The 15,109-nt window shown below is 33.5% G+C and overlaps 1 protein-coding gene and 1 pseudogene across 3 annotated transcripts; one reads left to right on the top strand and one right to left on the bottom strand.

Annotated features, from left to right (window-relative positions):
* Positions 1 to 607: 607 nt before the first annotated feature.
* Positions 608 to 6,821, top strand: LOC111299159 (beta-galactosidase-like). Of its 2 annotated transcripts, none has more exons than XM_022894199.2 (19): positions 608 to 1,050; positions 1,199 to 1,294; positions 1,380 to 1,492; positions 1,610 to 1,676; positions 1,800 to 1,892; positions 2,061 to 2,204; positions 2,714 to 2,802; positions 2,906 to 3,011; positions 3,103 to 3,190; positions 3,522 to 3,640; positions 3,756 to 3,920; positions 4,237 to 4,412; positions 4,529 to 4,638; positions 4,737 to 4,846; positions 4,953 to 5,063; positions 5,401 to 5,511; positions 5,601 to 5,806; positions 5,885 to 6,212; positions 6,361 to 6,821. In XM_022894199.2, exons 1-19 carry the CDS (start codon positions 874 to 876, stop codon positions 6,469 to 6,471), a joined length of 2,520 nt encoding a protein of 839 aa, XP_022749934.1. In that variant the 5' UTR covers positions 608 to 873; the 3' UTR covers positions 6,472 to 6,821. The 2 variants fall into 2 exon arrangements, with proteins under 2 accessions (XP_022749934.1, XP_022749933.1); XM_022894198.2 differs by having other exon boundaries at positions 652 to 1,050; positions 6,346 to 6,821.
* Positions 6,822 to 8,981: 2,160 nt separating this feature from the next.
* LOC149513664 (putative polyamine oxidase 5) lies at positions 8,982 to 13,841 on the bottom strand (annotated as a pseudogene). The gene is made up of 3 exons (XR_016329705.1): positions 13,337 to 13,841; positions 11,667 to 13,174; positions 8,982 to 10,897 (listed from the first exon to the last, which is right to left on the bottom strand). The product of XR_016329705.1 is annotated as a putative polyamine oxidase 5 (transcript).
* Between the last annotated feature and the right edge of the window lie 1,268 nt (positions 13,842 to 15,109).

Here is a 15,109-nt window from a genome sequence, read left to right on the forward strand (position 1 = left end):
ATTAAAAAATATGATTTTTTAAAAAAGTCAATATTTAAAAAATATTAAATTAATATTCTTAAGATATGAAAAATTTCTTGAAAATTTTGAAAATTGATCTTTTTAGAAATAAAATAGGATTTTTATTAGTAATTGTATTAATATTATTAATTTCAATTTGTACGATAATGATTTTTTAAAAAAATTATATTAAAGGAATAAAATTTTAAATTTCATGTAAGTAATATTTTATTTGCATAATTTAACAATTAATTTTTATCCGCATAAATTGATATATCAACAAAGTTAATACATTGACAAAATTAATACCTATATTGGCAAGTTAATAATTACATTATCAAGTTGATGATTATATCAATATTTTTAATAATAAAAAATTAACAAAATTAATGATTGGATAAAAATTATTAAATAAAAATAATATAAAAATTAAATTTAGAAAAATTACGATATAAATACTAAATTCTAAATTTTCTTAAGTAAAGATGTATAACATAATTTGAAAAAAATAAAAGCAAAATAAAGTTACATGATGGGAAGAAGTTAAAGTTTCGTTTGAGGGAGGGTGAGCCCCACAAAAGGCAAAATTGTGGGCTCACTTTCTTTCATTCCTCAAAATATGTATAGAGGAGTTGCAGTGGGGGAACTTCTGTTTCTTATTCATTACACTGTACTCAAAACACCAAAACCAAAATCTCTGTCAAGTCCACTTTCTGTTTAAAACTCTGCCAACTCTCCCTCCTTCATAGGTTTATCAAAAGAGAAAAAACCCAAATCCACTTCTCTATCTCTTTCTTCCTTTAATAATTTATGGAAGAAGAAGGATAGACAAAGAAAGACAAAAAGCTCATTGCTTTGTTTGAAGTGCTAATAATGTGGGACAAAAACACGTTACCAAGGATCAACATGTTAATGTTATGGCTATTGTTTTCTTCTTGGGTTTTCTCAGTTTCAGCCACCGTTTCTTATGATAGCAAAGCTATCATCATTGATGGCAGGAGAAGGATTCTTCTTTCTGGTTCTATTCATTACCCCAGAAGCACTCCTGAGGTATTGTTAACCCAATGCAGCTCCTTGTGTTTCCCTTTCCTTTCCGATAATATGGCTGTTTCTCGGTTTTCTTAGCTTTCAAGATTCAAACTTCAAAGCTCATTTTTATTTTAAAAAAAAAGTAAATTTACCTTTTTTTTATATGCAGATGTGGCCTGATCTTATAGCAAAGGCCAAAGAAGGAGGCTTGGATGTTATACAAACTTATGTTTTCTGGAATGGACATGAGCCTTCTCCTGGAAATGTAATGCATGTGCATTCAAATTTATTTTACAAAGTTTCGAATTTAAAATTTTATTGCCTATTATATTATTTATTTCTTTTTGCAGTATTATTTTGAGGATAGATTTGATCTGGTTCGATTTATCAAGCTGGTACAACAAGCTGGCCTTTATGTTCATCTACGGATTGGTCCCTATGTTTGTGCCGAATGGAACTTTGGGTAATAATATTGAATATTTTAGCCAACTAATATCCTTTCAGCAATCAACAATAAAGCATTTGTGAATTTATTTCTAATTTTATGCAGAGTACTGATATGCTCTGTTTTCTGGTTCAGGGGCTTTCCTGTTTGGCTCAAATATGTCCCCGGCATTGCTTTCAGGACAGACAATGAACCCTTCAAGGTTGAGAACTTTGAATAACTTGATTATATCTAATTTCCCTTTTGTTAATTTTTTTTCTTTGCTAATTTTGATTTATTGATTTTATTAATCAAATAATTTGACTTGTAATTGACTATAATATAGGCTGCAATGCAAAAATTCACAGAGAAGATAGTCAGCATGATGAAAGCAGAAGAGCTGTTTGAGACTCAAGGAGGTCCAATAATTATGTCTCAGGTTGGAAAATCATCCTTGTAGATATCGATTATGGTTAATTTATTGGTTTTGTTTTGATGGTCATTTCACTGACTTTGATCATCAATTTTCATCAAAATTGACTCATTACTCAATCAAAATGGATTTATAAAACATTCTTTTTTTTCTCAATAACTTTTATAATGACAGATTGAGAATGAATTTGGTCCTGTTGAATGGGAAATTGGTGCTCCTGGAAAAGCTTACATCAAATGGGCTGCAGAAATGGCAGTGGGGCTCGACACCGGCGTCCCATGGATTATGTGCAAGCAAGATGATGCTCCTGACCCTGTGGTAAGATTTCCTGTCATATGTTTCTTTTTTAGTTTTTATTGTTATCATCAAAACCTTCCATTTTTGCTTTTGTTATTGTAATTTTCCTTTAAATATTTGTTGGTATTCCTTTTGATTTAGTGCTTTCCTCCTTTCTTGGTGGGGTTTGTAACAGTGGTTTCTGTCCAGCTAAGGTGGACTTAAATTGTAGTTGCACCTTATCTCACGCGGTTTTGAGTTTGGTTTGCTCTTTATTCATTACCAACTTCACGGGCACCTTGTCTCTCATCGTTTTCTGAATACTTTTGTCTTTTCTGAAAAATTCTTTTGGGTTCTGAGTTTCCCCGTGACATGATATGATCAAAGCCTCCATGGTCTCAAATGATAGGGTTCACTGAAAAAGGAAATTTTATTAACTTAAAATTACTAGTAACATTACATGCTACTGCTATAAGAAAAGGCTTCCAGATATCTCTGTCTCACTGTATCTTTCTCCATTTGTCTCTCTCATTCCCTTCATACTGTGACAGATAAACACCTGCAACGGATTCTACTGCGAAAATTTTACTCCCAACACGAAATACAAACCAAAGATGTGGACAGAGAACTGGACTGGCTGGTAATTTTGCCTGTATTGCCTAATATTTTGGCTATGCAGTTTCTATCAAAGTTTTTTCCAAGAGTAATTCTAAATTTTGACCTTTGTTTTTGTTTAACCCAAGGTATACAGAGTTTGGTGGCGCAGTTCCTACCAGACCAGCAGAAGACATAGCATTTTCAGTTGCAAGATTCATACAGAATGGTGGTTCATTTGTTAATTATTATATGGTATATTAAATGCTGGTTTATCTTTTCCTTGTAATATGCAGTGAAAGATTACGAGCTTTGTTTTTAACCTATTCAATTCTTTTTGCTTCAGTACCATGGAGGAACCAATTTTGGCCGGACAGCTGGTGGTCCCTTCATTGCTACTAGCTATGATTATGATGCTCCTATTGATGAATATGGTATGTACATGGGAACAGCTTTTTGAACTAGGCTGCCATGAATTTATTTATCTGCTTCATGATGAACATTAAAGATTCCAACTACTTAATTTGAGAACACTCTTAATTTGAGAACATCATTCTTGTTTGTGTGTTACACGTGGATACATATTATTTCTCTCATGCATAGAATAAGGGATGGTCAATTTGTGAAATCTAATGTTGAAGGGCTAGAAAGTTTGTTAAATTCTGAATATATAGGATCAAAGCTATACAAAAACTAGGTACTTGAAAATAATCCCACAAAAATCAACTCTTCTGGATTCTAAATGGCTTTTTGATCTTATACCAGGGTTACCAAGGGAACCAAAATGGGGACATCTGAGAGATTTGCATAAAGCCATCAAATTAAGTGAACCAGCTTTAGTTTCTGCAGATCCTGCAGTGACATCACTTGGAAGTAATCAGGAGGTAAGTGTTTTGTCTAGCTGAAGGAGATAAAGAAAATTACAGATAGAAAAACTCACACCACTGTTTCAGTTTTGGGATTTGTCTTCTCATAATTGATGATTGTTTTTATTCCCAGGCTCATGTATTCAAGTCAAACTCTGGTGCATGTGCTGCATTCCTTGCAAACTATGACACAGAATATTCTGTAAACGTAACTTTTGAAAATGTGCAATACGACTTACCACGTTGGTCCATCAGTATCCTTCCTGACTGTAAAAATGCTGTTTTCAACACTGCCAGGGTAAGGAAAAGACTTTGTTATAGCAAAGCTAATCCTGTTTCAGTACATTCATCTATTGTGTCTCCATAAAATTCTCGTGCATATCACTTTTATATAAATAAGCATTATAATTTCTTTCTGAAAACTGCATCTTTTGAGGGGGAAAAAACTTAGTAAAATGATTATGACAGAGATAGTATGGCCTTAAAGAGTCTTGGTGCATGAAATTCAAGCTTTTATTCGGTTTTATACATCAAAGCTCAGTTTTCTCTTTGTTCTATCTACATGAATAGCTCTTGAGTGTAAAACTTAACATCTGAATGTAATTGTTGCACAGCTTGGCGCCCAGAGCTCACAGAAGAAGATGATACCTGTGAACAATGCGTTTTCTTGGCAATCGTACAATGATGAGAGCCCCTCTACTGATGATCAGGATGCAACTGTAAATGATGGGCTCTGGGAACAGATATATGTCACCAGAGATACTTCAGATTATTTGTGGTACATGACAGAGTGAGTAATCTTGAGTAATGATCGATGATCTTATCCAGTAAAATACATATTCTTGTACCTCTGTGAACTTATTCAATTTCCTTGTACCATTTTCTTACATGCTTTTGTTCAATCAGTGTAAATATAGATCCTAATGAAGGGTTTTTGAAGAGTGGACAAGATCCCCTTCTCACAATTTGGTCAGCAGGTCATGCTTTGCATGTTTTCATTAATGGTCAACTATCGGGTAAAGCCAATACTTTAGCACTTTTCGTTCAATCATCTTCTGCGAGATAGGCAAAAGTTTGGTATGAACCTCAATGTTGTGCCCTATTCTCATTTCAGGTACTGTATATGGGGGATTAGAAAATCCAAAATTAACATTCAGCGACAATGTCAAGCTGAGAGCTGGGATTAACAAGATTTCTTTACTTAGTGTTGCAGTGGGACTCCCGGTTAGTTCTGTCACTTCTCTGATATGGCTTTGATTTTCTTAACTTCAATGATTGTGGGGAATATGACATTTCTAAATATTGTATTATCAAATTTCATATGTTTCAGAATGTTGGCACTCATTTTGAGACATGGAATACCGGCGTTCTAGGCCCGGTTACACTGAAGGGTCTGGATGAAGGGACAAGAGACTTATCTGACCAGAAATGGTCTTATAAGGTTTGTTGACTACCGCTACCTCGCTGAAAAATTTAGAAATAGGAACACAAATTCATCAAAATTTATTTAAAACATTAAAAGTAATGGTTTTATATAGATGAAACTCTTGGAATAATCTGGGAAATAAATTTTCAGAAAAAACTTAATTCCTGAAATGCACCTCTTGATTTGTGGGAACTTTTGAATACTGTTAAAACACTGATAATATTTTTAAATATTTATGAATTTTTATAAAACTTTTCAAAATGAATATCCAGAGATATTGTCAGGAAACAGACCCTAAGTTGTTGCACTTTGTAGATATACTAAAACACTGTGTTGACATGATACTGAGCAGATTGGTCTGAAAGGGGAAGCCTTAAACCTTCACACTGTTACTGGAAGCTCTTCTGTTGAATGGGTTGAAGGATCACTATTGGTCAAGGAACAACCTATGACTTGGTACAAGGTCGGGAAGTTTCCATGTCGATTAAAAAGATACCATGTTTGAAAAGATAGAACCAGATTTAAATATTTCATTATATCTATTGTTTACAGACAACTTTTGATGCACCAGAAGGCAATGAACCATTAGCTTTAGATATGAGTAGCATCGGAAAAGGGCAAATATGGATAAATGGCCAGAGCATTGGACGCCACTGGCCTGGATATATAGCCCATGGTGATTGTGGTGCTTGTGATTATGCTGGAACTTACAGTGACAAGAAATGCCGTACTTACTGTGGAGAGCCTTCCCAGAGATGGTGAGAAACTAATCTGTTTCTGTGTGTTATTATTTGTTGATCTGATTCAGATATTCATAGTAGAGTTTTTACTTTCAGGTACCATGTTCCACGTTCGTGGCTGAACCCAAGTGAAAATCTTTTGGTCGTGTTTGAAGAATGGGGTGGTGATCCATCAGGTATTGCTTTGGTCAAAAGAACAACCGGAAGTGTTTGTGCTGATATTTTTGAAGGGCAGCCAACAATGAAGAATCGGGGAATGTTGGCCCCTGGCAGAATCAATAGACCAAAAGCCCATTTATGGTGTTCTCCTGGTCAGAAAATTTCTGAAATAAAGTTTGCTAGTTATGGAATGCCAGAGGGGACTTGTGGAAGCTTTCGTGAGGGAAGCTGCCATGCCCACAAGTCATATGATGCGTTTCAAAAGGTATTGTCAAAAACTCTTAACATCTCTGACTTGAAGCTATGAAAATGAGTTTGCCCCATGCTATGACATAAGCACCATCATAGTTCTGGATATTGATTTCGTATTAGTTTTCCCTGTAATATATAATTAACAGGAGGGTCTCTTTCAGAATTGCATCGGAAAACAATCGTGTTCGGTAACTGTGGCTCCTGAAGTATTTGGAGGAGATCCATGTCCAGATAGCATGAAGAAGCTCTCAGTTGAAGCTGCCTGCAGCTGAAGTCAACAAAGGAGACATATCAGTGGTAAACCAAAAAAACGAAGTCCGCTTTAGTTCATGTTCAGTACATAGATACATCCCCATACTGCCAAGAAGAAATGGATTTGAATCTGATTCAAGATAATAAAGTATGAAAAATGGTGAACACAGCATACTTGATTAACTTGGCCCATGCCATATTGGCTGTGAAGTGGTTGAAAAGATGCTCTATGCACATAGAGAAGCTATTATTCATCTGATACAGCTTTACACAGCATACTGAGGATCACTTAATCCACAGGAAAGCAATTTCATTGCTTCTCTTTGTAAAAATAAATGGGAAAGTAATAAATCCAAGCATTTGAATAGCATTTTGAGCTGTAAATTCTTTCATAAAAGTTGTTACTGTCTTCTTTTATTGATCATTGATCTATTATTAACTTGATTCGATGACGTTTGATTGGATTACCCACGCACCATAAAAAATATACAAAATGGACGTGGTGGATGTTAACACGAAACAGAGCTTCCTACTGTCGACTCAAAGGACTGTGCAAGATTGATCACCCCAAATTTATATGCCAAAAGAGGTTACTGAGTCGCTGCAAGGAGCCTCCACCTGTCACAAATTATTTTTTTTCTTTTGATCCAATATGGTTTAGCTCTGATTATAGGACATATATTATTTGACAACCTTTATATACAAATGTAGAGAAATTATTAAATATATTTACAGTAAAATTTTTAAATTTCATAAATAAAATTAATAAAATAATATATTCTTTATGATATATTAAAAAATATAATATGCTTCAATCTTTTAATTTTATTTATAAAATTAAAAAATTTTATTGAGAACATATCAAATAATATCTTTTACCTTTGTAATCGTAAATAAAACAAATAATCCTCTTGCCTCCTAGATTAGTTTTCCTAAACCCCTTTTTTTTCAACAAATCATATTGAAATGGCACTGATGCCTAAAATTAATTGCAACTTCTGAAATTGGGATATACCTTTTGTTCATGGAGCATGCATTCTGTATACGTAGGGATGGGAATTCAACCCGATCCCGGCGGATTTCGACCCGACCCGACCTTATGAGGTCGGGTTTTTTTTTTTTGAATTTCGGATTTCGAGTCGGGTCGGGTCGGATAATGTTAGGAAATAATTGGGGTCGGATTTTAGGCATATCCGACCCTACCAGACCCGATATTATTTAAAAAATTATTTTTTAATTAAATTTTTAATTATTTATTTTTATATATATTTATATAATGATATTTTTAAATATTTATATTTAAAAAATAATATTTTTATTAATTTCGGATCGGGTCGGATCGGGTACTGATTATATAGTATCGGGTTCGGGTCGGGGTCGGGTATGAAAAAAATTAAAAAAAAATTAGGGTCGGGTCGAATTCGGGGCGAGCAAAACCCGTCTCGAACCCGACCGGATGCCAACCCTATGTATACGTCGGGAATGTTACATCAAACTGTTACATTAAAAAGAGAATTTGACGAATTATACCTAAAAAAAAGGTAATCTTGAACCTATAAATTATAATTTTTTTCATTTAATAAATATGTTTCTTGGATTGACAAAGTAAGCATGTAATGTATGAACTACACTTGAGATATTATCCAACATCAACTCCATTTTCAAGAAATAAGAAGAGTCATTTATTACTTTAGTTATCTATTGATTATTTATTAAATTTGATAATTTAAAATATAATATAATTATATGATATAAATATAAAAAAATAAAAAAAATAAAATTTAAAATTTTAAAAATAATTATATATAAATTTAATAAAATAAATTTTTTTATATTTTTATGTAACATAAATTGTAATAAATAATTTTTAAATAAAATATTATAAAAATATATAAATTTAAATATTTATAAGATACAAATATATAAATAGTGAAACCTATTGTTAATAAGTAAAGGGCGTGGAGGGAGAAAAAACAATTGGGGTTAGAGAGTGTAAAATCATCATGTCATGAAATAAAAAGGAGAGTGTAAAATCTGTTCAAATGGAATAATTGGTCTTTGGATAATAAAAACACAAACGCTGCAGCAGGATGATAAAAGTTTCAATCAAATTTCAATTTTTAGTGGTTAGGTGGGTCACAGACTCACCTTGAATTGAATAAGTGTAAAGAGGCTAATCAAATCAATCTCGTTGATTTGATACGAGGAGAGCCGGTGATTGATAAGATAACCTATGATATTAATTTTACAAGTATGGCTTAGGCAGTTAAATCAGACTGTCTCCACGTAATTTCACTGCCTAATATTCCCCCAGTTTTGACTTGTTGAAACCCTTTTTCCCTCTTTTACTCTTATTTTCATTAATTACAATGGCAAAGGAGATTTGCTGACCAAATATGACAAATACTTTTATTAATCTAAATTTATTGCACCATTGTGAATTAAACAGGTCAACTTGTGTTTCAAATCAAAATTTAACATATTTTAAGGCATCGTATTTAGTAGGTCTGATTCATAATTTTTTGTTCTGTACTTCAAAATGTGATATCGTATGTATAAAAAAAATTAATATCATTTACATTCTAATTAACGTATCACTCAAACAGACAATCATCAATAATTTCATTGAAGAGAAGATGAAATAACTCATTTAAAGCTAAAAAAGCAACTGATGGATGTTCGTTGAACATGGCAAAACCTTAAACCCCTCCTATCTGCAAGTCTGAAGAGGAGAAGTCTTCCTACAGAGAACAAAATCCCTGGATGGCTGGACGGAATAAGAGAAAATACTGCCATTCTCACCGTAGGGGAAAAGATGGTCCAATGAAAGGTTCTGAGTAAATTTATTAGAAAAGCACCCTCCATCAATGCTTGTTATCACCTAGGGTCTTACTTCTGTAAATTACTCCTACCTGCAGTGTCCCACTGGCCAAAATGGCTCCAAATCATAAAATTTTGTTTTCTATCGGTAGTTCCCTGACTGTTTTAAACTCATCAAAAAGACAAATATATCCAACAAGCTGGTGGTTTTGAACACTTTGTGAATGAAGGACAATAATATCGAAAGGACACATAATATGGATCTACCATTGCATCACCAATAAAGTTCACTTGCAGGTAAAAAGGAAGAAGGCATCAATTCAGACTCTAAAATGTTGATTATCATCAGCTTCTATACTATATCTTTTGTGGGGCATTAAGGGGAAAGCCTCCAAAGAACCCTATAAGCCCTATACGTAACTCTCCAGATTCCTTCCTATAAATTTTTTGACATGCCATTTGTTCTTTCAAGTTAAAAGATTGTGCTATGTTATCATCACAAGGATACTTTATAAAGCAAAATGTTGAGATGCCAACATGATAACTTACTTAAATCATACAATCTCCAAATTTGGAGGATCATTGGCTATCCATGGTTAGAAAAGTTTTTCTCATTTGGGAAGAATAAAATACATGGCTCTCTCCTTGTGTGTGTCAAGAAAGTAAACAGAATCATTTGATTAAAGAACAAAAAATATGGGACTCCTAACCCCAAAAGTTACATTGTCTTGAAGTGGAAAATGATGAGTCCCGAAATTTCAAACTAGAAAATGATTCGATCATTCAACAGAATAAATGGAAAGTATGGAAAAAGGGCTGGAATCGTACGTACAGTTCCAAGGTTCTGAATTCAAATTACTGAAATTATCAGCTGGCATGGAAAAACAGAAGATAAAGAAGGACCCTTTTTTTCCCATTTGACAGGATTGTTGAAGCAAGTTGCTTTCCTTTTAACTTGTTCAAAGATTTTATATTCTATCATGTCTGAATATTACTTGTTAGAACTTAGAATGGAAGAAGGGGGAAAGGAACAAGAAAGGGTGTTTAATTGGAATTGGTCAGCTGTGTTTAACTTAACAAGCTGGATTGGTCATTGGTTTTTAACAAATCCCTTTTTTCTTGTCCCTTTTACATTTTGTATTGCTTTGGACAAAATTGTTCCACCTTAGTTCAATCTTTAGGCTCCACGTTACATTTTTGAGTTTCAAAGAAATGATTGCAAGTAGCCTTTCAAATGAAAATAATTTCTATCTATGCAAATTCTATGGACCGTGAGAATGAAACAGGAATATGAAGACTGCCTAAAAGACAATGTTAAAAAAGTAAAATTTTAAGTTAATAATATAATCAAAATTCATGTAATCATTTTTAAAAGATAATATTTAATAAAAATTTAAATTTAAATATTAACACTTATAATCTAGTTTATTTTAAAATTTTTTTGTTAAAAAAATTAATAATAATAGTAATAATCTTCCCTGTATCATGAGTTTAAGGAGCAAAATCCACCAGCAAGTATCTCATTGCATTGAAGATTCTGTTGAGAGTGCGATGCCTTAATCCTGCGTTGATTACATGCTGCCTGCTACACGTGTTGGCGATTCGATAGCTCCTACCACGAGAGTGCTGCAATCAAACAGTGAAAAAAGTGTAAACCAAATAAAAGCATTCGATCCAAAGTAGCACAAAGATGAAAATTGGGGTTGGCTTACTACTGGTAACCTGAATAATTACAGCAATTTCTATAATTGGGTATTGATAATTGCAAAGACTTGTGAATTAGAGAGTGTGATCATGACAAGTTATGTTATCAGATAGTAAATCCAAAGAATTGATTAACCGTTAGCATTATGATTAACAAAGGAGCCGAAAACGATGATTAGCAGGCAGGCAGGGAGGCAGGCAATAAGAGGGTGTATTCAGGTAATTAGAAGTAAGATGTTCCGGAGATGGCAGTGTGTGAGGTGGGTGGGTTGGGAAATGGAGATTCTTGTTTGTTTGTTTATGAATCGGACAAGGACTTAGCAACGGAGGCGTCTGCGATATGCACTGTCACCAAGGGTGATTGAAGCCTACAAGAAGCAAAAAGAGATAGCAAGTGGGCCTTTCCAGTTTTTCTGGCAAATCTCACAAAACCGCAATAATGGAGACTCAATGAATAGCTTTACTGATTTGACCACACAGCGCTCTCAATCACCCTAAAAAAATCAACCCCAAACGCTAAGGTGATCAAAACCATTTTGGATTTTCCCTTAAAAATACCTTAGTAGACGTGGTTTTGTAGTCTTGTTGACAGAGATTTGGTTTTACATCATGATACATCTCCATATAATATCAATGAACTACATCACACTCAAAGCATCAGTGTCAATTATTAGGGTGCGGTGGACCTTACCGTTGGATGGTTGGATACCATGACATCAAAGGGATGGAGTTGGGATTTGCAGAAGAGAAACAGACCGAAAAATCTGTGTACTTTAACATTATCGTGTGCTTATCAACTGTCCTTCTCTATATCTACCATACAAAGCTACGGATTTGCTTTGCAGAGAAGTCTATGGTACCAAGAGGGTAGGCCGTAGGCCACTGGTGCCGTCTAGTAAGAGGCTAAGAGCTAACCGTCTTCGTTTATATCTGCAATGTCAGGAATGGATGGAGTTGGACAAATCATTGCGAATGGGTCCCCCACCAAAAACCAAAGATCGAAGCAATCAGATGCCAATAAGCATCTCTGATTCTGTCTGATCGTTCAGGAGATTTTTTGGTAAGAAAACTGATGGACTCCAATTCCAAGGACTCAGTTTCAGCTACTTGTCCGAGTCAGGACTGCGTTGTTTTGATACCGGAGGTGTCCTATTGGTGGCTCTACTCCACTACTTCACAGCTAGCTCATTGATTATCCCAAGCTTTTTGTTGGCAAGGCTCGATGAGAGATATAAGGCCTTATTTGCGTTTGAGCTCACAAAGTCGGGAAAGAGAAAGCCAGAAAAGGAACCGTACTTGAGATATCCTAGATGGAAAGAACCGGGTTTAGCGGATCCTGTCCAGTGAGCAAGGAAAAGCCAAAACAAGCACCAAAGACAGAGAGAGATGAAAAGAGAGGTGTGAACCAAAGCTTCTCTTGTTCTTTACTCCTAACTATAAAACATTCACTACCAAACACAACCTTAAAATGGTTTTGCTTTGAATATCAAAGCAAGATTATATATTGAAAAGGAAACCCTGAACTCACAAACAAAGAGAATACCTATAAAAAATTGAGAAGCCTTTTTAATTCATGAAAGATGTTTTAGATGGAAATTGAGAAGGATCAGGAAAATGATATTCAAAAATAAATTAAATTGCTAAGTCTAAACTCCAACACAATGATAATGTTGGAGAAGCCTATTGGCTTCCCTAAGACCACTAAAATAAGCTCCATGGGTTGCAGAATAATGGGTTCTGTGTGTCCTCCCCAGCAAACAAATTTTGATTGGATGCACACCAGCTGACTCACAGCTCCCAACCTTTGGCAATGGCTCAGCCATTGTATCCAAATCGGCACCACTTGATCCAACCGCAACATAACTGTAAGATCCCAAGAATAGAGGATCACTACCCCATTGCTCTTCAAAACCTTGACAAATCTTGCTTCACTTTCAGAAGGGTTCTCAACAGATTTCACATTCCCATTGCAGAATTCATGGGAAATATTAGAATTCACTTCCTCGTGGGATTGTGATAACAAACTAGAAACTGTTGTTGATACTCCATTTATAATCTCTTCTTCACTAAGTGTTTCCAGCTCAAGAGCCTCTTTCCCTGCAAACCAACATAGCGGGATGCTTGAATTGTTATAAATAGGAGACAGAGAAGCTGTCCTCCTCATCCACCATGGGATCTTTTTATGCCTCAAGTCGGAGCCTGAAGGATTAAAAACCATTTGCAAGGAAGGAAAGTTGCCCATATCATTGGCTTTTCGATTACCAGTTGGACTCAATTGGAGAAACAACTTGTTAACAACACCAAATCCAAGTCTTGATATAGCCTCTGTGTTGAAAGAAGGAAGGGGAGGATTTAACATACCTGAATCTTGCGAAGTTCCAGCTTTTAGGACCCCTATTGACATTGTGACTACCACATGATCAGCTGACATAACCGATCCATCACAGAAGTGTATCTTCACAAGCCTGGAATCGTAACCATTTGCCATTTCTACAGATTGATGACCATCATGTTGCCATTCAATTCTTGTGACTTTGCGGCCTAATTGAATTACACCGGGAGGAAGAGCAGATGCCAGATCAAATCAAATTTATAAAAATTCACTCCCATCCAACTCATTGGCATCTCTTATCGCAGCATAGGACCCAAAATGGTCTCCGTAGCTTCACGTGCACTTAGAAAATGCCAAAAACTGAGGACTGATGAGGTTAAAATCCAAAAGGCGAGTCAAAAACAAATAAACTTTTGTTTTTCCAAAATTTTCCTTTACTATTAAAAAATTCTAGGTTGTATTTTTTTTAAAATTTTACAGAGAGCATCTAGCTTTGTTTTTTTTTTTTTCTTAGTAAATATTATGGTATCAAAATCATCATTTCCCAATCGTTGTCGGGTTTATGTTTCTTTTTGTGTCTCAATTACGTCATGTCACAACTTTTTTCTCAAATGAAAATGATTGTCGTAATCCAAACTATAGTACCTATTTTCATATTTCTAAAGTCATTTTTTCCTTTAATTTACGCTCTCCCTTGTTTATTACTCTGCATTATGCAAGATTGGTTGCTTTATATAGTTTTGACCTTTATCTAACTATTTTCTTCAATTTAAGATTGAAATCTTAGGAGAATCTACAAAATACTCTTATTTTTTAATATAAAAAATCATAATTTAAAACTATGAACTAAGATGATAAAAATAATTTGTAATTGATAAATTTTAATATGATAAAATTGAATTTTTAAAAAAATTGGAAATAGAGTGAATTTTTTTTTTTAAAGGTTGGGCTTGATTTAAAGTTGGATTTTAGGTGGCATCATCTCGAATTGATTCGGATAGTATATATATAAATATTTTTATTATTTATTTAATTTTATATTTATATATATTATATTAATAAAATTATTATTTAATATTTTAATTTAAGATATTAATTTAATAAAAATATTATATTTATATATAATTAATATATAATCTATATTAAAAATAATATTTTATAAATATTGTATTAAATTAAATTTATTAAATTAATTTAGAATTGGATCGATTAGGTTTATGAATAAATAGATCAAATTGAGTATAAAAAATAATATTTTAATATCAAATCAAATTTAAGTATAAATATTACAAGATCAAAATCACAATTAAATCAAGCAAAGATCTTTTTTAATTCGAATTGTTGTCATCCCTAAATATAGAATAAATTATAAGTGTTATGATTTAAATTTAAATTTATTAATTTATCAAATATCATCTTTTAAAAGTGATTGCATGATATACTCTGCACTCTTCAGCCATCAACCGTTCACTTGTATTGCTATGTACTAGGTTTAATATCCGACCCTTAATTTTAGTTCCTAAGAAAGGTATATATTTAGTTTATCTGATTGAATGTTACTTTATTGGTTAATTCGTTTTATTACGAAAGATCAACCATTCTTCCTTTTTTTTTTTTTTGACAAAAAAGGACAAGCATTCTTATTGAGTTATAACGGCATATAAAATGAATTGATTTACCATTGATATATGTAGTATCAATTTCAAGCCTAATGGCCTTTTAGCTTTCCTTCCCAAGCAAATTTCTATTAGGAAAACCATTTGAATATACAAATATGTCTTAAATCCTTCATATGAATTACC

This window comes from Durio zibethinus, chromosome 18 (assembly GCF_047325235.1).
Source record: "Durio zibethinus cultivar Kanyao isolate XHJ-2024 chromosome 18, ASM4732523v1, whole genome shotgun sequence".
Classification (NCBI taxonomy): Eukaryota; Viridiplantae; Streptophyta; class Magnoliopsida; order Malvales; family Malvaceae; genus Durio; species Durio zibethinus.